This window comes from Bactrocera dorsalis, chromosome 5, assembly GCF_023373825.1.
Source record: "Bactrocera dorsalis isolate Fly_Bdor chromosome 5, ASM2337382v1, whole genome shotgun sequence".
In the NCBI taxonomy this organism is placed as follows: Eukaryota; Metazoa; Arthropoda; class Insecta; order Diptera; family Tephritidae; genus Bactrocera; species Bactrocera dorsalis.
Genome location: NC_064307.1, coordinates 64,045,855 through 64,069,792, shown reverse-complemented (window position 1 = coordinate 64,069,792; position 23,938 = coordinate 64,045,855). Strand labels below are relative to the sequence as shown.

General features: G+C 38.9%; 1 protein-coding gene across 4 annotated transcripts in view; it reads left to right on the top strand.

The window, feature by feature from the left end:
* Positions 1-23,938, top strand: part of LOC105227920 (reversion-inducing cysteine-rich protein with Kazal motifs) — a 56,345-nt gene that overhangs the window by 26,954 nt on the left and 5,453 nt on the right. For all 4 annotated transcript variants that reach the window (XM_049457398.1, XM_049457397.1, XM_049457399.1 and 1 more), the window contains exons 3-5: positions 3,219-3,274; positions 22,152-22,275; positions 23,667-23,884. In XM_049457398.1, coding sequence (XP_049313355.1) covers positions 3,219-3,274; positions 22,152-22,275; positions 23,667-23,884 — 398 coding nt within the window. The remainder of the gene's footprint in view (positions 1-3,218; positions 3,275-22,151; positions 22,276-23,666; positions 23,885-23,938) is intronic.

Below are 23,938 nucleotides of genomic sequence, written 5' to 3'. Positions count from 1 at the left end.
ATTCCAGCTGAGAGACTCGAATATTCTCTTTCAAGCCGTCAAACATTTTGGAATTATGTGGGTAGATAAGCAACTCATAAAACCATAAACAAAGAGTTTAGCTGTGATAAATCTCATGATCTTGGAGGCTACGCCAAAGGCCCGGAGGCTAAATAAATGGTTCACCAAAAGTCTTCTTAAATAAATTGATGGATTCGTTGGATGTATAGCAATTTAGCGTCGCATCGTCTTGTTGAAGCCAACCCGTTCAATTCATACATCTCATTTTGAGTCCATTTATCGAACGTGCGGCGCGCTTGATAATTTTTCGGTTTCAATACTTCCACGAGTTGGATTTTGCAACCAAAAACGCGTAAACCAAGACCTCGTTCATCTTGGAACCAGCATTAATACCAACAAAAACGTCAGCCTCAAAATCCAACACAGAATAACTCTTGCCAAAAGGTGCTACTTCGGACAGAGTAGGCAATTAAGAAGTAAAGTCCTCTTTCGACGAACAAAGACCAAATTCTACAAGTCATTCATCATCCCCGTTCTGCCTTATGGTAAAGAGGCATGAACGATGGCAACATCTGATGACAGGAAAAAGAAAGAACGACTGGCGCGTTGTTGTAAACTCGGCTTTAATCGCGTAAGCGGTGTCTACTTACAAGTATAAAGGAAGAAGAAGAATCCAAGATCTTCCGCAAAGTGGTGGATGAACTCATTCAGATCTTCTATACTATGATCCAATGCAACAAAGCGTCTTCGGAGTAAACGTGCTGGGAAATCGATACATGCTGTCCGAATATATCTATCAACATGTAACAGCTGTCACAAAGACCAATTCCTAAAAAAGTAACGGCTCTTTGAAAACCACACGTCTAAAAAAGATAAATAATTTAGTTAAATAATAGGCTAGAATTCCAAAGGAGAGAAAGAGTCGATGAAGTTCAGCAACACTGCGGATAAAATCTTAAACATCATCCAAATATAATTAATTTGGAACAATTTCAAGCAAATTAACCGCCAGTCTTCCAAGCTTTGTTCCGGATGCTCATTATTTTCTGCACCAAAATAAATACATATGTATGTATGTATATACTGCACATATACATTTGTACAACAAACGCCCTCATGTTTTTGCGCACTTAGTGTCACCATTCACACCAGAAGTGCCACTTGGCGGCAAGACCACATCTGGACGAGCGATCGCCAGCAAGAACACGATCGCTACGAACACTTTTGAGTCACAACTAAAGAACACTAACGCAATTACATACAAACCTACATGTGTACATATATTTGTGCGAACTTATAAATAATAGTATGTCAAGTTAAGCGGCTGAAGAGTCAAGCAGTTGGACGGACACAGAAACTTCAGTGAAGCGAGGCGTTGATCGTGCTGAGGCCATTGAATCGGTTGCGTTGCTTGGCTGCGCGACTGACTCGACTGGTGACACTTGTACGGAAGATTAAAAAATTAACTACATGTGTATTTGCATATAGATTAACTCACAAACAGATGTACGTTTACATGCACGATCCACTGGCGTCAGCAATGGACTTGCGCGGCAATAAGTGCACAAATGCCACTGAAAACGCGAATGTCTGCAGGATTTGCTAGTGTATGCTGGCAAAATAAGAGAAAATAAATTAAAAATTGCGAATTGCTCGACATTAATCACATGGGAAAAATTCATACAAAACACAGTGTTGTTGCGTTGCCGCCTAAGACCCGACAATGAAAGCGTAAAGCAACAAGCCGGAGACGACAGCGCGTCGTTGGGATTTTGTAAGATCAGCAAGCAGTGCTGGTGATTATGAGTAGAAGAACTGGATGATTGAACATGATTTAGAAGTCGTTTGTGGATGAAACGGCGGGAGAGGTGAGCGAGATCGGCAGTCAGCAGCCAGCAGCTGTTGGCGTAAACGTGAATGGAGTTGGCATACCATAGGCATAAACTGATGGAATATGGTCGCGTCAATTTGGAGACATGATGGACGCAAGTTTAATGAATACAACATGGTGTAACTAACGGAAAATATAAAAATCATAATAAGTTCGGTTGTAGTGAATCTAGAATACCCTACGTAAATAGAAAAGATTGCGTATAAGGAGGGCTGAACCGCCTATCAGTTTGTTTTCGTGTACACATGATCTGGATACCGGAGCATAAAGGGAAGCCGGCAATGAGCTGACCGACGAACTAGCCTGCACTGCAGCGGAGTCGAGGATGATGGGGCCAGAACCATGCATGGGAATGGGGCCCCACACTATAAAATAGTTGCGCCACATGGAGGAGAAATTGGGGAGAGAACGGCACTGGCAACAGGCAGCAGGAATGCGCCACGCCAAGCTACAAATGGAAGGGTACAACCTTGAAAGGTTTACAGATATGATCAACCTCCCCCTAGACAAATTCCGCCACTTTGTCACGCTCTATACAGGATACTGCAGGCTCAGGAAGCGCTTGTTCAACATGGGTTTAGTTCTAGCGCAAACTACCGCTTTCGCGACATGGAACAGGAAACTCTAGAACACCTGACTCTACATTGCCCAGCAATTTGTAGAGTAGGGTCAAGGCCCTAAGTTTCATATATGTATACGTGGACAGGGATCACATCACTACAGTCGGGCTCAGCAAGCTCCTGGAATTGTTCAGAATGCTGTGACCATATGTGATATATGAAAGGACACAATAGATGCTAGGTCGCAGTTAAAAATATACAGACAAAGTTGACTAAATTAGAGGGACTCTGATATTTCTTTTTGGGAAAACTTAATATACCCTGTTCAGTATAAAAAGTAAAAATAAAAATAAAAAAATATACACCGAAAGACAAAAATAAATTTGAGGCTTGAAGAAATCTATTATTAATCCAAAAGCAAATAACAGGTTCAAATACCCCGCCTCGCAGCGTTGCAACGCACGTGTTGCGCCGTAAATGCCGCAGTTATGCGTAAAATAAATTATTTCAAATGTCAAAAAATGAAATATTACGTAGCCATTAAACCGATATTTGCATTTGGGGTGCTTCATTCATTTCTTTTTTAATAATTTTTCATATTCTGCTCGACGCACGCACTGGCACTGCCTGTCTTTACAGTAATATATTTTTTGTATGCTACTTAAATGTATTTTTTCGATTTCTTGTTTCTTTTTTTAACATTACTCATTGCATTTCTTTGCTGATAATCGTTTTCGCTAAATCTGTTTTCTTTTTCTTTCTTCCAGACATTTACACTTGTTGCAGCGAGGTATTTGGCTCATGTCGTACATCATGCGAAAATGTAAGTGCATACATTTTTTATTATTCATATGTATTTGTGAGTGCGTTAAAACCACTGACTGCGCGTACTTGTCATGATTTTTGACAGTTAACGGTACTTTCCGTCATATCACATCATTCAAATGTCATTGCGTTAAGCAGTCGAACGTGTTGCAATGCTGTTGATTTATAGTTGAGTTAATTTGAAAGTTTGATTTACGATTCGTGGAATTGAGGTGGTTTAGGTGGGCTGGAAAGTTTAGATGACCAAATGAATATTTAAAATCTGTATGACTCTCAGTTGCCAAAAATTTTCGGCTATACTTGTATGTTGATATGAATATTTATTTGAAAATGAGGTTAAGACTGTTAAACAACACTACAGTTTAGGTTACGTTAGGTTAATCTAGTAGACCAATAAGCCAGGAATATACCAGTTTTCTTTCTTTGAGATCGCAGTTGAAGTTCAGTTGCTAGGTCCACGAGTTGTAGACATCCTTTTGGACGTCTGCTCTTGACGCGAATTTTAACAGACTCTGCGACCTCACTATCGATACCTCTTCCAGTGTATCCTAACATAGGGACGGACCCTAGATGCTTACAGCGTAGTCTTGTCAACGTTTTCTTACCGACTGGCACTCTTTAAAACATTCTAGTTACTTATAAAAGCTAAAATAGTTTAAAGTGTTCAATTAATATACAAATTTTCTTCCAACTCTGTTATGTCTATGTGGTAAACCGAGCGAAAAGCTATTCGAGGTTTTGTTAGTTTGAGATCTTTTAGGAAAATAGTGAGGACGCATTTTTAATTCAGAAGCAAAAAAAATCGTAAAATGTCGGCTTTGACTTGTTTATGAAGCCTATTGACTACTTCGTATGAAGGAGAGCGGTCGGAAAAGTTACCCTCGCTAAACGTATCCAATGAGATCTGGGTAGATAAAAAAAGTCTAGACGGGAACATTCGGAAACTCACGCCTTTAGCGACTCCATCCCAAAAATTTGCCCCACTGCGTCGCATAGTCTATTTCTGAGGTTTTTTTTCTCAGCTTACATACTGACGATGGATGCGCGGACTGTGTGAAGTTGCTGTAGAAGAGGCGTGAGTTTTTTTTACGAATGGTTTGTAGCTCAGAGAGGCGGCTAACGGATCACTGTAGCGTTTCTCAAGCAGAAGTGGGTGTGATTAAGAGGAAGTAACTGTAGATATAATCCTCCAACGTGCCTGCTCTTTCAGCGAGGTGAACATTCACTCCGACAGCGTAGCGACAATACTCTGTACCCACTATACATTTAAAGTTATTCAAGGAGAGTATGTCCTCACCATCGATAGCATCAAGTTATTACTTTATCAGACGTGTTTGGGCGCCTGTTCATCATGGAATCACTTGCAACTGTAAAGCCGATGAGCTTATAGGAAAGCGAACTCTTGTCACAAGTACATCAGTTTGGGAACGAGCTGGATCTCAGTTGTTCTCTTGCCTTCTAGCACTGGACCTACCTATGGCGATGACGATGGCTTTAATAGACATGGCTTTGTGCATATAAGTATGGACGAGTACATCCAGTAACGCTAAAAACTTGTCGGACGGAAAGCGTCAGAGTTGTATGGAGGAAAATTAGGTCAAAATGTCTATATACTATATAATTGATATTAGTTGCCTAAACGAATTCATGACAATGATACCTTCAAGGTGCTTGTCGACTAGACTTTTGCCATTTCTAAATTAATTATGTCAGCCCATAATTTTGGCCTCCTTTAACGAAAGCCTTGCGCTAACGACGCATGGCACTCAAATAGTATTTCTGGTTGACAGTTTGGCCGGAGAGAAAGGAATTCGGACACCTCGATAATCGAAGAAAACTGTCAACATAGCTTTATTTTTTGACCTGCTTTGACGTGGTTTCTTCGGCTTCGGCTCACCTTTGCCACTATATTCGGCTGATGAATCGTCTGTATTCGGGTCTTTAGCATAGATCCAAGACTCATTGTCAGTATTAATACATTTTATGACATCCTGGTAGTCGGAAAGCATTGTTTCACAGACGTAGACGCGACGCTGTTTTTCGACAAAATTTGGTGATTTTGGAACAAATCGTGCTTTCACTTTTCTTAGGCCCAAATGATCTTTCGTAATACATAGTTTTCACTGTACCTTTCGATATTCCAACGAGACCAGTAAGATCTGTGACTGTTCGTCGTCGATTCTTTGGCCCAAATTCCTTTATTTTATTGACGCGTTGGTCATCCGTTGATGTTGATGGCCGTCCTGAACATGATTCGTCGTTAACGGATTCTCGACCTTATTTGAATAATTTGTACCAATCAAAAACACTTTCTCGCGACAAACAATTATCACCGAAGGCCTGCTCCAACATTCTGAACGTTTCGGCTCTAGAACTTTGATTTCGCACATAAAATTCAATGGAAATTTGTATACCATACATTTTTCTAAAAATTGCTAAAGCTTCAGCGAACACCTCCCGACCATCTATGTGCCAATTGGTTTCAGCAATACTCGCTTTCTGCGCATGCGTGTGGCTTCTATAACGCTAATCAAATTATCTAATAGCTACACCTCGTAAATATGCCTGCAACGAGTACCGGTACTTCGTGTCTCTGCACACAGCCAGCAAATAAGTTTGCAAATTTTATTGCCGGTACAGCCCACCCGGAAAAATTGCGTCTATTAAAGCGTCTAAGCAAATGCTAAAAAGACAGTTAATGACTGACAAGTTTATTAAAAGCTTATCCTTATCGCTATGCAGCCGTCATTTAGACATTGTGGGCACTATCAAAGAGGCCTAATGAAAACTGTGCGAAATTTGCATTTTTAAATTGCGACGACAACCCACATGTGGTGACATACAGAAAGATATATACTCGTATACGGTATAAGCTATCTGTTTGGCTTTGAGTGCTTGAGAAATGCAGCAAATTGCGTGTGGGTGTCGCATATCAAATTTTTATATATTTTTTTTCTGCGCTACAAAATAGCATCCTTTATCATTTGGGTTAGTGCGCATGCGTGTATGTGCCGGCAACATTCGCTTTGCTCTCCGCTATGAAATTAAGAGGCTGGCCATGTGTAAACGCTAACGCCCATTTTGGCTAAATAATTTGTTGTTGCTTAATTGACGTTTACGTGATAAAATGCATATTTTGCATTCACCAAGTCAAATGCTATTTATTCTTACTTACAGTGGAGACCCTCGTGGCACTACAGGTTTAGCCGCATGCATGCTAAGCAAGTATTTGTCGCGCTTTCTCATTGCGTCCAGGTTGGTGGCGCGTCAACCTAAGCAAAGATATAGACAGATATATGTACCTACATATACATACATACATATATACATATATACATATATAATATCTACTAATACTCACACTTACTAGTCTATCTGTTAATTTTTCTGCTGCAAGGTGTAAGTTGACAGTGTTTATCGGCGTTAGTTGAGCGAAAATCCAGTTCGCCTGCAGCGCCTGCGCAACAGTGAAATTTACATGTGTATCAACACACGCTTACATATGTAGATTTGTATTAAAATTTCCATTTCTTTACGTTTGCGTGTTCGATTGCGCGGCTAATTGCGTGATTTAGCAGCAAAAGTCTGCACAAATTGTTAAAAATAAATGGTAAATAAATAATTCGAATTCCCCGATTGCATATCTGCATATACTTGTATATCCGTATACATATGTACCGATTTAAATGCGCTTGAAAATCCGCCATTAAGCCATTACCAGTTTGTCACTCGCTTAACAAGTATTGACAACTTAAAACGCTGTCATTTAATTCTTAATATTACCTCGTTAATGTCTTAAACTAGTATTTTCATTTCGCAGTACTGCCAGCATACGTAAATTCTTGTGTGCAGTCATTAAGCTGACCATAAAGTGACGTTGAAATTTGCGCATGCGCCGTAGCCACTCATTTATTTGCCTATGCACCACCAAACAGTGGTGTGGTAGATATGTCTGTATGTGCGCGATGTTGCAATTAGCATACGACTTGTAGCTAAATTGAACGAGAAAAAGCAGGAAGGAACCGTTGATATTATTTAGAGCTAGAAAGGGTGTTTTTTGAGTGCTACGGAATTTTTATTTCAAAACAGGAAAAAAGTTAAGGTTGGTTGGACCCAACCTGTAATGCCTTTAACGGGTGCCTTTCATAAACGATAAAAGGGTATAAAAAACTCTTTGATTTGATTTTAATCGGACTTTATGCTATAGTGATCCGATCTTAATAATTTATTCAGAGATTATGCCATTGTCGTTGGCAAAGATATATACTAAATTTCATGAAGATATCTCGTCAAATAAAAAAGTTTTCCACACAAGGGCTTAATATTGGTCGTTCAGTTTGTATGACAACTATATATTATAGTGATCCGATCTGAATATTTTCTCCGGAGATTGTAGCGTTGACTTAGACAAAACCCTATTCCAAATTTTGTGAAGATAAGTGGTCAAACAAAAGAGTTTTCTCTATAAAGACATGTTTTGATCGTTCCGTTTTGTATGACAACTATATGCTATAGTAATCCGATAACGGTGGTTCCGATAAACGATCAACTTTTTGAGGAGCAAAGAACATATGCGATTCAGTTTGATATTTTAAAAACTGAGGGACTAGTTCACGTATATATAGACGGACAAAGAGATGGATATGTAGGCTCTTCGATGTTTCCTTCTAGGTGTTACAAAATTCGTTGCAAACTTAATATGCCCTGCGTAGGGTATGAAAGTACATACAAATTAATTAATCTACGAGTATTCCACACTTTATAAGTCCGAAACTTTAGTGTTTCAACCGAGCATCGTTTATATTGCCTATATGGGCTTTAATCTTTCACACAATACGCTTTATAGAATGTTGAGAATTCTTATCCCACGACAGTTGGCTCAGATTGCGGGGTCTCCCTTTTTGTGGATTGGGCAGAACACACTTAAATTCCAATTGTCTGGCATACTTTCGTCCGACCATATTCTACAAAGAAGCTGATGCATGCTCCTTATCAGTTGTTCTGCCGCCGTTGAATAGGTCGGCTGGCAATCTATGGGCCCCGGCGCTTTTTTGTTCTTTAGACGGGTAATTGCTATTCGAACTTCTTCATGGTCGGGCAATGGAACGTCTGCTCCATCGTCATTGATTGAGGAATCGGGTTCACCATCTCCTGATGTTATTCTTTCATCTGGTGGAGTGATCCTTCCATAATTTGTGCTTACGTTGGCAATTTATTTGACAATTATTCTTCTAGGTTTTAGCCGGTGTTTTCTCGCTAGAAACTATCCCAAACCACAAACTGCCGGAGTTATAACCAATATAAATGTCAAAAAAGTGTTCACACTTTAAATACTTATTTGGGAGTAATTCCTCTAAGTCTTAGCCAGTCTTTTCTCAGTGACAACGATCCCAAACAGTAAACTGCCGAAGTTTACCGATCATAAATATCAATAATATGTATCCACATTGATAACTTGTTTGACAGTTGTTCCACTGACAACTTCTATGCCTAAAAAAGCCACCCTTTATATCAATAAGCATCCTATTCTGCCAGATTTACAGCCTTTCTCACAAGTTTTGCAGTAAAACTAGGATATTACAAGAAAGAAAATTATAAATTAGCTCATAAATCAGTTGAAACTGGTTCAAAAATGAATTTGCAGGATAAATGATTGGTATTTGGCGCTAATTAAAAACTTGTAATTGTGAAAAAGAGATGCCGCTATTAGTAGATAACAGTAATAATAAAGGAAATAGTAAAGAAGCAATTCGGCGGCTCTGATTTGTCAATAAATCGGGTTTATTTGTAACAAAATGTACTATAATACTGTTATATTCTTAAATATTCGGGATTGCTCTTTAAGAAACATTTTTAGTTGATTTAGAATCCGTAAACTCGTAACCCGTAACGCAGAGAAAAGAGATCTTCGTCGCTGTTAATTGACAGTTCCATTGGTTAACTATTTTTTTGGTGTTTTGTTTTTTTTTTAATTTCTCATTCTACATTTTATCCTTTCCCTTAAAAGTTAATAAATTGCCTGACCCTTCTAATTTGTTTTTGCATCAATCAAAAGCACAATGGAAATGAAAGAACAACAGTCAAACTGGTCGTCTATTCGCACTAAAGCGCAGTCGGCGGTCCACTGACGAAGCAGCAACACAGCTGTACAGCGGTTCCGAAACTTTTTTGGAGATTTAGAAATATGAAAATTTGAAAGATGAATTGGAATATGCATACACGTATGCTCCAGTATTCTAGCCGTACGCTTCGGGGTCCTAGTATTGACTCGGACCACTATCTTGCAGCGAAGCTACGCACTCGCCTCTGAGCAGCAAAAAACGCAGGTCAACATACACAAGGAAAGTTCGACGTCCAGAAACTGCAATCACAACAAATAGCCGAACGATTTTTTAATCGAAAACACGGTTTAAGGGAACTAAGGAACGGTATTTCATGCTCCTTACGTACAGCTCCAAACAAAACCATTGTCTTTCGGAAAAGCCGAAAGAACAGCTGGTAAGATGAGGTGTGCCGTGTCGCAGCGGAGAGAAAACAGACTGTCTACCTCGCAATGTTACAATCGACTACAACACGTCCGAGATGGGACAGATACCGAGAGTTGAAGAGGGAATAAATACGCTTTTGCAGACAAAAAAGAGAGAGGTGATCTAGTGACTGATGCCCAGAGCATATTAAAATTATGGAGCGAACACTTTCACTACCTGCCGAATGGCAATGAAAGCATAAAACCAGGAGATGGTGAACCCACTATGGATGATGAAGATTGAGCGGACGTTCCATTGGCCGACCATGAAGTTCGGATTGCAATTACCCGTCTGATGGACTATAAAGCGGCGGGGTCGATGGATTGATGGCCGACCTATTCAAATACGGCCTAAAAGAACTGATAAGGAGCATGCATCAGATTCTTTGTAGACTATGGTCGGACGAAAGCATGCCCGAGACACAAATAGAGAGACCTCACAATCTGCGCGAACTATGATAGTTATTCACCATGCGCCAAATCTTGGAAAAGAGCAGTGAAAAAAGGAACGACACAATATGGCTGTGTAAACTGATGTTGAGCAATACCTAAAGCTCCATCAAGATCGGGAAGGGCATTCAAAAAGCGAAAAGGAAGAACGACTGGCGCGAACTAACCGCGTAAGTGGTGTCTACGCCAATAAAGAAGAAGAAGGAGGGCAGCTGCATAGCGGTTTCTTTGTAAATAACCTCTTGCTCTCTGGATCGTTACGCAATTTCTGAAATAGACCTTTAAAGTCAACATATCTTATTAAGTCCATAAGCTAAAGAAACGTTCCAAACAACTTATCTTGCTCGGTCTTAAATACATAGCTGCGCTTCAATTGATCAACAACAGTACTATGTGCATTTTGCACAGTTTGGGAAATACTGCCTGTCTTGCTAAGCAATTCTTTAATTTGCATAAGTAAGCGTTGTAGCTACAAAGCGCTTGAAGGCATTCCGTTTGTTATGAATGAATTTATGAAAATTGAAATTGAAACTTTGCTGAATGGTTCTTGCCATATTAACCAATGTAGGAGTGTGTATTAAGACTTCATTCTTCCACTTCAATACAAGTAGACGCAGGGTATCAACTAAGCATGAGCGAAAACTAGTTTAATTTGCTTTGAAGCTGCCACCAGCTTAAATCGCTTGGTTAAGACTCGGTGAGGGATCGCCGATACCGACGCAAATTTACATGGAGCTGTTGGTGAATCACTCATTGCCGTTAAAGGAATTCGTTTTTAGGAACTTTGTAACCACTCTGCAGTGTTCTGGATGCAAGTTAGCTCCACTCTCTTCCATTTCTGCCAACTAAAGGAAAGAGCTGTAAGAGATTTTATTTCAAAAATACCTGAAACTGAATATTGAATTAATTGAAATAAAATATTTCAACGAAATTTTATCGGGGATATCAACTTTCTATAACTGCAGCAATTAAATTTCGCAGCGAAATACTTTGAAATCTTAGACTTACCACGCATTCCTTTAATTGGTTTCCGCTCACCCCTCAAAAATCACTTAAATGCAACAATGCAAATTCTTCTTACACTTTCCGTTCGAAATGCAAGTGTAATTGGAGAAAATTTCACACCCACAACTTGTCACATGACATTCAAGCACATACGAGTATGTATATATGAGTGTACTATTGTATACATGTATATATGTACTTGTATGTGCGCTCGCATATCCGACATCACTCCTCGCCACGCATTGTGGTCTTTATCATGGCAAAACGATCACACCCGGTGTTCTTAATCGCAGTGCTTTTGTTTTGATATTGGTGATCGGAAAACAATTAAGCACTTTGCCAGCCAACAACAACAAAAACAACACCAATGACAGATTTAACAAGCAGCGCGATCGAGTTACAGCGCACAGTGGGATTTGTGTGAAAAAATGTGTGGCAAGTAGAGTATTAATAATATTAAGCGGTATGCTGCACTAGAGACGAGAGAAGAGGCATGAAATAGTGAAAATATTCAGTTTTCTCATAGCGGTCCTTTGATGGAAATACTGTTGAACTTCCTTAACTCGAAGTTCTCCATAACTCAAACTTTTGAATTCGTAAAGGGTGATCAATTTCGAGGTTACCCACTTTTTTAAGGAAAAAACACAGAAACTTCAAATGTAATGTGGAATGTTTCTTAACGTTCAAAAGCATATTCTTTGGCATTTACTTTTGAAGAATATCTCTTTCAAATGTTTTCCGCGGATACGTCTCAGATGGTCCATCCGTTGAGACCAATTTTCGATGACTTGTCCAAACATCTAGATACGTGTAAATGACAACGATGGTTTGCTCCAAGTCCTGAATCGAAGCGAAATTGTCCGCATAGACGTTAGACTTTACTTATTCTATCAGGAAAAGTCTTACGGTGTGATATCACACGATCTTGATTTCCAATCGACCGGCCCAAAATGTGAAATTACCTGCTCACCAAAGAGTTCTCCAAATAAATCCAACGATTGATGCGATGAGTGGGAAGTGATGCCGTATTTTCGAAACCAAATGTTGCCGAGCTCACGAGCTTCAATTTCAGGCATCAAATTGTCGTTTATCATGGCGCGATAACGGTCGCCATTGACAGTTACGCTCTCACCGTCATCATTTTTGAAGAAATTTGGACCGATGATTCCACCGGCCCACAAACCACACCAAAACGTTGTTTTCTCTGAATGAAATGCAGCTCTTGAAACTCTTCGGTTTGCTCTTCGTCCCAAATGTGGCAGTCTTGCTTGTTTTCATACACATTGAGCCAAAAATGGATCTCATCGCTGAAAAAAATTTCGTTTGAAAACGTCGGATCTTCTTGGAACTTTCAGGAGCCTATAGAGCGAAACGATATCGCCTGAGAATGTCTATCTATCGGTCAAAAATTATTTTTTGAGGTACCATAGCTATTTTTAAGTTGTTATAGTTAGTTTTGAAGGCAGTACTCTCTCAAATGAAATTTTCTTCGAATTTATCCAGTTTTGTTTCAGTTTTAGGTTCTCAAATCAAAGGACGGTTGCTCCACCTTAACCTAAATAATTTTTCCCAAAACATGTTTTACTTTGTCTCACTGTGCTTTGACACGAAGACACCGCATAGCAAGCGGTAGACAGTTCAGAATGAAAACATTGTCAAAAGTGCGCACAAATAGGAACAAAAAAAAAACAAAAAACAAAAAATTTAAGAAAACGAAATCTGAGGTTAACGAAAAACAAGACAACCTGCTGAGTTGAATGTGAAGTATGCTCGTAAATTAAAAGAGCATGCAAACATGATATCAAAAGCAAGTGGGGCAAGAACATATAAACACACATACATATAAAGGTATGTATATGTGTGCTGAAATGCATAAGGATAACTCGTGTGACATACACACATGAAAGAGAGAGTGAAAATTGAAAAGGAAACAAAATTATGTTTTTTAACAGAAATCTGATATTAAATCTTGTACAATGCTACTCGCAAGATGCAACTCAAAGTGACACACATATACATACAAACACACACAAGCATATCTATACGTGTATTATACAAAGTAACGCGTCTTATCTGCGATCTTTCAACTTACCTCGAAGACGATCAATGTGGCCGTACATAGGTAAATGTGATCGCTCGATATGGGCGCATTGTAAGCATACAAACATACATATATACGTATATGCTGTACGTGTGTTAGTTGCATCCGCGCGTTCTGCGTGGCTTGTCGCATTGTCTGCCGAGCCGTTTGGGTAAGTGGGCACTTTAATGTCTCTTACTTTTTTACGACTGTGCGGCGTATAGCCCGTACAGCTGCACGATCATGTGTCGCAAACAATAATTAAACACTTTTTTGCCTTGCATGAGGTGTAAATTGCAATTTTATTGAGCGGGCGTTGCGCGTTTTTTCATTCTTATTAAAAAACACATTTTATTGTTCAGGTTTTTTAGTGCAATGAGCTTGTGAATATTGAGTTTCATATAAAATGCACTGCTGTGAGCAAAAAATAGTAAGGTTTTGTTTATAATTTTAAAATTCTTAATTTATTCTTCAAAATCTATGTCGTTCCCCTTAAAGTATTCCCCTTTGACCCCAATAAACTTGTGTCAATGTTTTTTCCAATCCAATGATCTTAATGTCCGGAATAGCCTTCAATGCGCGTAGTGATTCACGTTTAATGTCCTAAAATTGACTCAAAACGAAGGTCGCTTGAGTTTGTTGAATAGCCAGAAGCCATGGGAGCTAAGTCAGGCATATACGGTAGTGGAGGCACGATATTGGTTGAAAATTTGGCAAATAACTCACGAAGGATCAAGGCAGCATGCGACGGTGCATTATCGTGGTGCAAACACCAAGAGTTGTCGGCCCATGGTTCCGGCCGCTTTCTACGAATAGTTTTGCGGAAACGACGCATAACACTCAAATAGTATTCCTTTGTTGGCAGTTAGGCCGGTCGGAAGGAATTGGGAGTGCAAAATTTATTTCTGACCTGCTTTGACATGTTTTTTCGACTTCGGCTGACCTTTACCACGATATTCGGCCGATTGATCGCCTGTTTTTGGGTCGTAAGCTTAGATAAAAGACTCATCGCCAGTAATAAAACATTTCAGAACATCCTGGTAGTCGGAAATCATTGTTTTACAGACGGTAAGGTGACGCTATGTTTAAAAAAAATTAGTGATTTTGGAACCAATAGTGCTTTCACTTTGTTTAGGCCCAAATTATTTTTCCAAATGGTTTTCACTGACCCTTTCGATATTCCAATGATGGCAGAAAGATCTCTGGTCTCTGATCAGAGTTTAAGTCACTTTCAGCTATATGCTACAAATAAGCAGCTCTTTTGATAGGAAAGGCCAGGTTACGCCGTACATTTACCAGCTGGTCCTTAGTAATGTCAGATGAAGGCTAGGTTTAATTTGAGCCCCCTTGAAGCTCTTAGATATCGAAGACGGCAATGTTGTGGCGATTCGGCATGTCATCCTACGAGTTGGAACGCTTTACATTTCGCCTTGATCCATCTGTCAGCTCTTTCGGAAATTTCATTATTCATCGTTTTTAGAGATGTTTCGCAATTCCGGTACTGGTTGGGTAGCTAGACGGCTTGATATTCTTTATGTTTTTTCCTGCGTTTTAGGCAATCTCAGCCGCTTTTCTGACCCCAAAGACTTTCCCCCTAGAAGATACTGCAGTATGCACGAAGGTTGAAGGATCGTCTGAGATACAGCTCTGAGCGATATATTCTGGCTCCAGGTCCTTAGAAATTTTGAACCTTCTGTATATATATTGGAAGTTCCGCTGGCGAGTTGCATACTCCTGCACCATGCAGCATATTTTAGTGTGACTTGAAACCTTCTCTCCCAGAGAGATTGCAAGGGTATGTGGTCCACAAACTCCAGATTGAGCTTTGCCCGAAGGTCTTTGTGGAGAATTAACCCAATGTCGCCAATCTTTCTGCTGTTTTTGCTGAAAAGCTTTTTACTGCAATTCCGATTGGCATAAAGCTTATGTAAGAGCTTACCGCTGCAATGTCAATGAGTAGAAAGCTTAAGTAACCTTTTTAGGACATCCTTTGGGTTGGTTCTTAACGCTTCGGTTATGGAGAGAACTGCAAGTCACTGTATCCGTTTTAATAGTTTTCTGTATGAGATATTGCTGACAACGGTACATCATGGGTTTTCCTTTTATTTTTTCATATTAAAGATTTCTACCTTGTCAGAGATCTATATTTTTTTTAAGATTGGAGCGTAACTTGGTTATGAGCGGATTGTAAAACTCCAAATTTAACAAGCTCAGAGCTCTAAAAAGATAGCAACTCAGTTCAGTCAGGCCTAATAGTCTATAAAGATTGCTTTTCTGTTAAAAAATATTCGAAAAATTATCAATTGGGCCACATATGTCAAATTTACAAATTTTTCGATCACAGCGACATCAAGCGATTTGTTTGGTGACGCATTCCGAATTACTAAATCAAATCTCTTCAAGTTTGAATTTCCTTTATATTTGCTTGCTATTTAGTAAAGCCATTAATTATGAACAAACATGCGTTTTTCTCATATTCTGTAACAGCTCTTCCTCAAATTCCTTAAAGCAGACGTGTTATATTTGAAATGCATAACCCGTTGTAACTTCTTGGAATTCTGCATTTCCGTCAGCCACTCATTGACCTCTCCTTCTAGCGAGAGTTTGAAGATACTTCAGTAGTTGGCTGGCTACTTAATCATAAAATGGTTTTGTCCACACGATGTCAGTATTTGTTGTGGCTAATTTTTAGATAGGTTCTTCATTTGTTTGTCTGTTATTTGTACAACAAATAAGCGTGTCTTGCATTTATAATTAAAATAAAGTACTTGCCTACATTGAATGAACCAAGGTATTCACGCTGCCGTAGATATTAAATTAATATGTGTTTATATAGTGTTTGTAGTGATAGCGGAGTTGCCAGTTTGGTGGAATTTAATAAAAGAATGGTATTTTTCGTGGTTCCCTACTTTTTTAAAGAAGAAAACACAGAAAATTCTTATTTAGCAGGGAATCTTTAGTATCATTCGGAAAAACATACTCAGATGGTCCATCCGTTGAGTCCAGTTTCCGATGACTCGTCCGAGCATTTCGACTGGTAACTGGCGGATGATAGGCGCACTTTTTGTGTTCAAGATCTGAAACGAAATGGGATTGCTCGCATAGACTTTAGACTTTACATATCCCCTCAGGAAAAAGTCTAACAGTGTGGTAACACATGACCCTGGTGGCCAACCAACCGACCCAAAACGTGAAATTATTTGCTCACCGAAGTGTTCTCTCAATAAATCTATTGATTGTTGGGATGTGTGGGAAGTGTTTGCCATTATGGTAAAACTATTTTTCGATGTCGTCTTGGAACTGATTCTGAACCATACCATCTGCCATCGAACGGAACAAATAATATACGGACGGTGCAATACCTGGGAAATATGGTTTCCAGCTAGGTGCTAATAGTTACTTCTTCGGGCATCTCTGGGTTTGAAATCATAAGAAACCCAAGTTCCTTATTTCTGAATCTTTTCCATCGCATGTAGTCGCTTTGATGTGTCTTAGCGGGTTACTCTCAATGCTCAAGCAAGCCCTTCTTGCGTTTGATACGAATTCTCAGCGAGCAACGTCCCAAGTCCGTAAGCTTTTTGGTCTTCCTGTCGCTGATTTCTTTCACTGAAAGAAGAAAATCATCATCAAAATCTCTCAAATCACGATTATTTGGCAAAAAATCAGACATACTATATTTGCAAAATCAAAAGTATGACAAGTAAATATGACACATGAACAAAATCACTACTGTGGAAACGCAGTTTCTTTTATAATTGCCTAGATTGAGTTTATTACTAATTGCTGCAGCCATCTATTGATAAACAGCGGGAACTTAGTTGCTCGCCTAATAATAATGACAATATAATTCGAAATATAAAAAAGAACAGAAACAGAACAGAAACAGAAACTCTCTTCTAAAATGCGTGACTTGAGTTTGTGCATCCAAGCCTCCATTTACTTAAAAATATTTTTGGAAACACATATGTTAAATTTTGAAAAAAATTTCTGACCAAAAAATATTTTAAGTGGCAACTCTGCTTCACGGTATTTTGATATGCCTTTAATTTACCCATACTTAAACACATTCCGTTGGGAGCTGTCAAAATGTTTACGTTTATAGCTTTTTAATATTTCTGTTGCATATTTTTCATATTTTTAACGAATCAAAGTACTTAATATGCGAGAAGGCACAATTATTTCTACATAAATATATACTATATATTTTTTAATATTTTTTCCAATAATTTTGTCTTTACATATAATTCGCTTGAAATCCAACAAATATACCATTGTCTACCGATTTTATTGTCATAACTGTTATCCCAATGTACCAATATGTATATATATATATATAGTTGTTAGTTCTCATAATTTCTTCGACGAGACGTGACTTTTTGACGCAGACGTATGTCGCAGGCGTTTCCGGTTGGCCATGTTCTTTATTTTGCTAGAGAAACGATTAAAACTGGTGTTGTTACAAGCGTCTGGTTAAATGTCCATAATTGAAATAGATTATAGTCAGTACTACGAAATTTCGAAATCGTACGCGGAGAGAATTATAAGCAATTTTGATTTTCGAAATGAACTAAAGTTGTGTTTTATAATACAAAACCTTACTATATGTGCCACTTTTATGTACTGTTAGTAATTTTGAATATAATCAGCATATAAAAATGCCTTGGAGGTTATCTGTATATTGCTGACTCCCATCTTGCAACTGCATTTTCGCTTGATTAGAATTGAGTGTATTCGACCTTGTGCCCGTATTGACTACCTCAATTTGCTCATACGTTGCTCAGAGCGGGTCAGAGTATACGAGCACGGATTCTAGAGCGCAGGCTAGGCTAGATGCTCTATGTAGAGGTACTTTTTTAATAATATTTTTTTGACAGAGCACGCATGAGTCGTGTCAAGTTGTCAAAATCATCGGTGCATGTACACGAAGACCGTGGAGAGTTGATTCTTTCGAATCATACTAAACTTTTCTCATTAAATTTTGAAGTAACTGTGTTTTTTCTTTAAAAAAGTAGAGAACTAGGAAATGAATCACTCTTACTTACAATTGAAAGCCTTATTAACTACTGAAATCTGAACTTCGAAATGGCCGATCGTATAGCAATTACTGAAGAGGAAATATATTCTATATCACTTGTCAAACAGTTCAACGAATGTTTAATTTTCGAATACTGCTGACATATATTTAGCTTCTACTATACATATGAACCTCCTTAGATCTTAGGCGACCGATGCAGAATAGAATTTCGTACAGCTGATCGCATAAGCCGAACGATAGCATATGTTCTTACACCTTTCTCACGACAGCCGGGTCTACGTAACAGTAACGATTCCAGACTTTTATCCGGCCAAGGACTATCAACTTTCTTACATGTCCTACTATCGTGTGTCATATTAGAGAGTGCTAGAAAGACATCGCGTATGGTTTCCACTCTGATTCATGGGAAGTCGAAAAATGAAAGGAAGAATTCACATTAAAAAGCCTTTTCGGCACGTTAAATAGTACCGAAAACTACAATATATCTATCAGTCAAATAAACCGTAGTCGAAAAGAAGGCCGTTTTGAGTCATAAATTATTACTAATCGGTCGACATAATCGTCCAGCACAGTTCGAGCAACCATAAATCGGTTACGGATACGCCCACCGAAGGCACTATTGCTGATTTGGAGCTGAGTAAAGAAGAAGTCTCGAATAAGTCCACTTCCCATCGCGCGAAACTTTTGGAACTATATCCATTCACTTTATGGAACATTTTGAGGCAAGATCGTGGTTGCGGGTTTTTAACGCCTGTTACAGGCTAAATCAAAAACCAGACAAGGCAGAATGGCAATTCATGCGCTGAGTACGATTAAAGTTCCATGTCTTCATTGCATGAGAGATCTGCTTCTAACCCGTTTTGAGGAAAACATCCAAAGCCTCAAATAGGCTTAGCAAAAAGTTGACTTTAGGTTGAGCTTACCGAATCGATCACATTTCTAGGAAAACAAAACAAGCCTACGAATCTTCTTGCTGTCGAGTGCCTTATCAACCTCCTTTTTCAAAAAAGACGGCCATATGAGTATTTTCAGTTCCGACAGTAAGTTCCTCGTAACCAAAGCGATCCTCAATTTTTATTCCATCAATTCAACACTAGTCTCTAAAACGATTCAATACAGCAGTATTTTCAAAATCTGGTGAAGTGAGACGGAGATCTCTACACAGCTCTTGAAAAAATGATTATTCAAGCCGAAGAGATGTCAAGTTGTATTACATTTTTTACTTTTTTATTACGACAATAACATCAAATGAGACTCCTCAAGAAAAAATATTCAAAATATTACCAAAAGTCCTTCTTTTTTTGTAATTTTTCCGCAAATTTTTCGTAGTTCAAGTTGGCATAGCTGGTCCATATATGGAGTGCTCTAACGATTAATGCCTTTGAATAATGCATTTTAAAAATTTTTTTTATTATTTATTATGCATAAACCGAGCACTAAAAATAAGTTTTTATTTAAATCTTAACTGCAGTGCGCGCAAATATTTGCCAATAGCCGCGTCGCAACTACCGGAATTGGCTTGAATGCCATTTGGCTTGTCAGCCAGCTCAGTGTCGTATGCTAAAATAGCAAGAAAATAAAATAAATAAAATTATTTTAAATAAATTTATAAATTATTGCCAAGTCACAAAGTGTTGTTGTTATATGTAAGTAGTGGCCAAGCCATAAGCAATCGCAACGGCTGCAGGTGGCAAACACTTTGAGGTGAACTCTAAGCTCCAGTTTGAGGTGCCCCAGTTAAGGCTAGTAATTAATATATGAACATAAAATACACAACTAAATACAAAAACCTACATACATTACATACATATGGCATGGAAATCGATTAGCTATTTTATTTATGACTTACGCCAAAAAGCCGCCATTGCAGTGACTTGGTTCTCCGTCGAACTCCGTGTAATGAGCAGATAAATAAGCGGCTGACAAGCGTTTTTTCTAAAAACAAGTATTCGTATACAAATATTTTCAGCAATAAAATTATGTACTTAGTTTTATAAAATATTTGAATGACTTCGAATTATCGCTCAGCAACTTGTCAGACAGCGAATGTTCGCCTTCAAGTTGATATATATTTCTAATATAGTAAATTAATGTTAAAATGATTTCAACTGGAGCTTCGAGGTTTGCTACAAGCAGTACGTGGTTTCAATATATGTACTCTAATGATTTGTACTATCGCCCTTTCAAACCTTTCAACGAGATGCTGACAGCGTAGAAATTCTTCAGGGGTATTGTTGAGGATAGACGGTAAGAAGTATGATAAAGAAAGGCAGCCCAATTGTCTCGGAATAGTACCTCCGGCAAACAGGGGGTTGAATTTGCCCGCGGTAAAGTCTTTGAATGAGATACCTTCAAAAGCTACAAGGTCTGATCGGAGACTTAAATCTACCACGGGGAGCAGTTAGCCTTGCAAGCTTTCAATTTCACCCGATTGCAAGTGAGCGCTGGATCGAAGCTCCAGTAAGCTTGGCAGGCGCCAACAACCAAGACGTATGCGACTGTGAGATCTTTCTAGCCCAAAGTGAGCTATAAGGCGTCTTCCGTTATTTTAGTGGTTGTGACTGAACACTTTCCAGTTTGTTTGTTTCTATAGTTTGTAGGACACTCTTTGTCAATGGGCGCGACCACGTTTCAGATGATCCATCCGTTGAGTCCAATTTTCGATGACTTACTAAAGCATTTTAACTGGAACTGGCGAATGAAGCCAGGGATTTTTTACTTAGACTTTAAACTTTACATATCCACGCAGGAAAAGTTCTAACGGTGTAATATCTCACAATCTTTTGGCCAAGCGATTGGCCCAAAACAAGAAATTATCTGCCCACCGAAGTGTTCTCTCAATAAATCAATAGACTGATAAGATGTGACGCCGTCTGTTGAAACCAAATGTCGTCAAGACCACGAGCTTTAATTTCAGTCATCAAATGTCAGTTGTCACGGTTACGTTCTCACCGGCGTCATTTTTGAAGAAATATGAACCGATGAGTCCACCGACTCACAAACCACACTAAACCGTTTTTTCTCTGAAAGAAGTGGCAGCTCTTGAATCTTTTCAGACGGATCTTCGTTTCAAATGTGGAAATTCTGCTTGGTTACATATCCATTGACCAGAACTTCATCGCTGAACAAAATTTTGTTTGAAAACCTCGGACCATTTTGAAACATGGATACTCGATATAAACCAGTTTGGGGAAGAATAAACTCTTTTATTTGCTTTGAGTCATTACTGCTACCAAAACTCAAACTTCAGTCAACTCGTTATCTGTTTAAAGAACAAAACTAGTTACAGAAGCTCTCTGTACTCTGAGCGTTAAAAAATCCGTAGTATTTTTTTCTTGAACTCACTTAAGCTCACATGGTGCAAGTTGCATTATTGTTATTGCGGCAGTGGTCAGCTGAGACGCATGCGCTTTTATTACTAACGGTAGCAATAAATTATGCGGCAAAGTATCACGATTTGACAAGGTTTATCTCAACACCGTTATTTCGTTTTTCGCCAATGCTCCACTTTACTTGCCTAACGGTGAACATTAATCAATTTCCGCCTAAATTTTTATATACAATATATATGTATATATATACTCGTATGTAGATATATAGTAGCATATGTTCATTTGAGTATATTTTAATGCATATTTTCGTTTGTAGGCTCGTACGCAAGGCTTTGGCGCCTGTCACATGTGTGAATTTATTAAAATTGAATTTCAGAGAAAAGCAATTTAATCTACAAACCACTAATATACTTACTTTACGTATTATTTTGTGCTTTTTACTTGCAGCTTTCCCTGGTGCCATTGGCTTCATCAGACAATGCGAATGGCCGTAGTTTGCGCTTGGAATTGAAGAAATATTGTCCCTCAATGCAAACCAGCTTTTGGAGTTGTATGAATCTTACATTAGAAGGTAAGTTGTGTTTGTGTATTTGTAGCAGTGATCGGCAAAGTAGAGAATGTGACTGATATGTGAAGGTGAAAAAAGGTGTCTAGCGTCTTTCCAAAAAAGTCGTTATTTGTGAAACTTCAGAGTGGCTTAGGTTAGGTTTGATGGCTGATCTAGAGAGATTGCAAGTGGTCTGCTATATGTAGTCTTTTGTGACGCCATGAAAAGGAGGAATTACTGTGTTCGAACTTATAAATTGGGAAAACGCTTAGTAGCCAATACAAATTTGCACAGGCGTTCAATTTCCGCCACCGAACTGGCGGGATGTCTGAAGGTATGCACTCCCAAATGTTTAAGCCTTGTCCTCCCAAACACGACACAGTCAAGAAGGAAGTATTGAGTTGTTTTCAAAACATATTCTTATATACAGTTTCTGCAGATGGCGTCTGGTAAGATTCCCAACTTTACAGCTTGGACGCCAAGAGCAATGCCATGTTAACAGTCCCACAACTAGGGAGAGGCTAGCCTTACTAAGGCAAATGGATCAGTAGATTTCTTGCAATCGATCTTGGGACAAAAGGCTTTTACTTCAGGGTATGTACCGATGATGGCCCAGCGCTGGTCAAGCTTTCGCGAAGCCTAGCTATCTCGCAGTAGAACACAAGAGGATACGGCACAATCCACTCTCTTCCACTTTCGCATTCTACCGATATCCTACTGCATTCTACCGATAGTGGTTCTATGGTGCCTTTTCTTGCTAGCTCATCAGCTTTACAATTTCTTGCGATTCCTCTCTGGCTTGCCACCCATACCAGTCTTGCCACTCATACTAGTCTTATCATAAATACACTCGATACTGTTGATAGCGAGGTTAGGCACTCCTTGACCAACCTAGAACGCACTGTTTATGAGTTCAAGGCTAGTACCACCACTTTGCACAAAATGGATTAGTTGCATGGATATGACGGTCCGATTCATATAGCGTCTCTGAATGCTTTCGAGATATTGATTTCCCTTCAATGATAGTAGGGTCTCATTATCATTGATATTACACAGATATTAGAAGGAAAGACAGGCAATTCCGATTTTGTTCTTTAAAAATATATGTAAACCTACAAATAATTTGAAAATATATACATACATATATACAATGTAAATAAAATAAAATTTGCAAAAAATATTTAAATTTTAAAGCGCAGAAGACATCTGTCTCCACTGAAACTAATTAAACGCAATCTCGCTACACTTAAACGTTGCCACATATTTTCCACTTCAATAAACTTGCTTAGTTCTTAATTAATGCATATGTTTATAGCATGTGTGCCTAAGTATTACTAAGCTTTATTTTTATTATCTTGCGGTTGCATCACTTTATTTTATTTGCTGTTTTTGTTTTTCTTTTTTCATATTTGCAGCCGTTGCACGTGGCGCTGAGTGGTCGGGTCGACGTTGTTGCGCCTTGGGCTTGTCACCGCGGTGCCGCAATGCCTGCGCCACATCAGAGTCCACGACGGAACCACAACTAATCAGTGCGTGCCGCAAAAGTGATGAGCAACACATGTTCGCTTGTTTTGAACATCAGGAGACCGGCGATCGTTGCTGCAGTACGGCGCGCACATCGGAGTGCTTACAGGTGGGTGTGTGCGAGCGAAGATTACGGGGAGTACAATGAGTATGAGTGGAATGT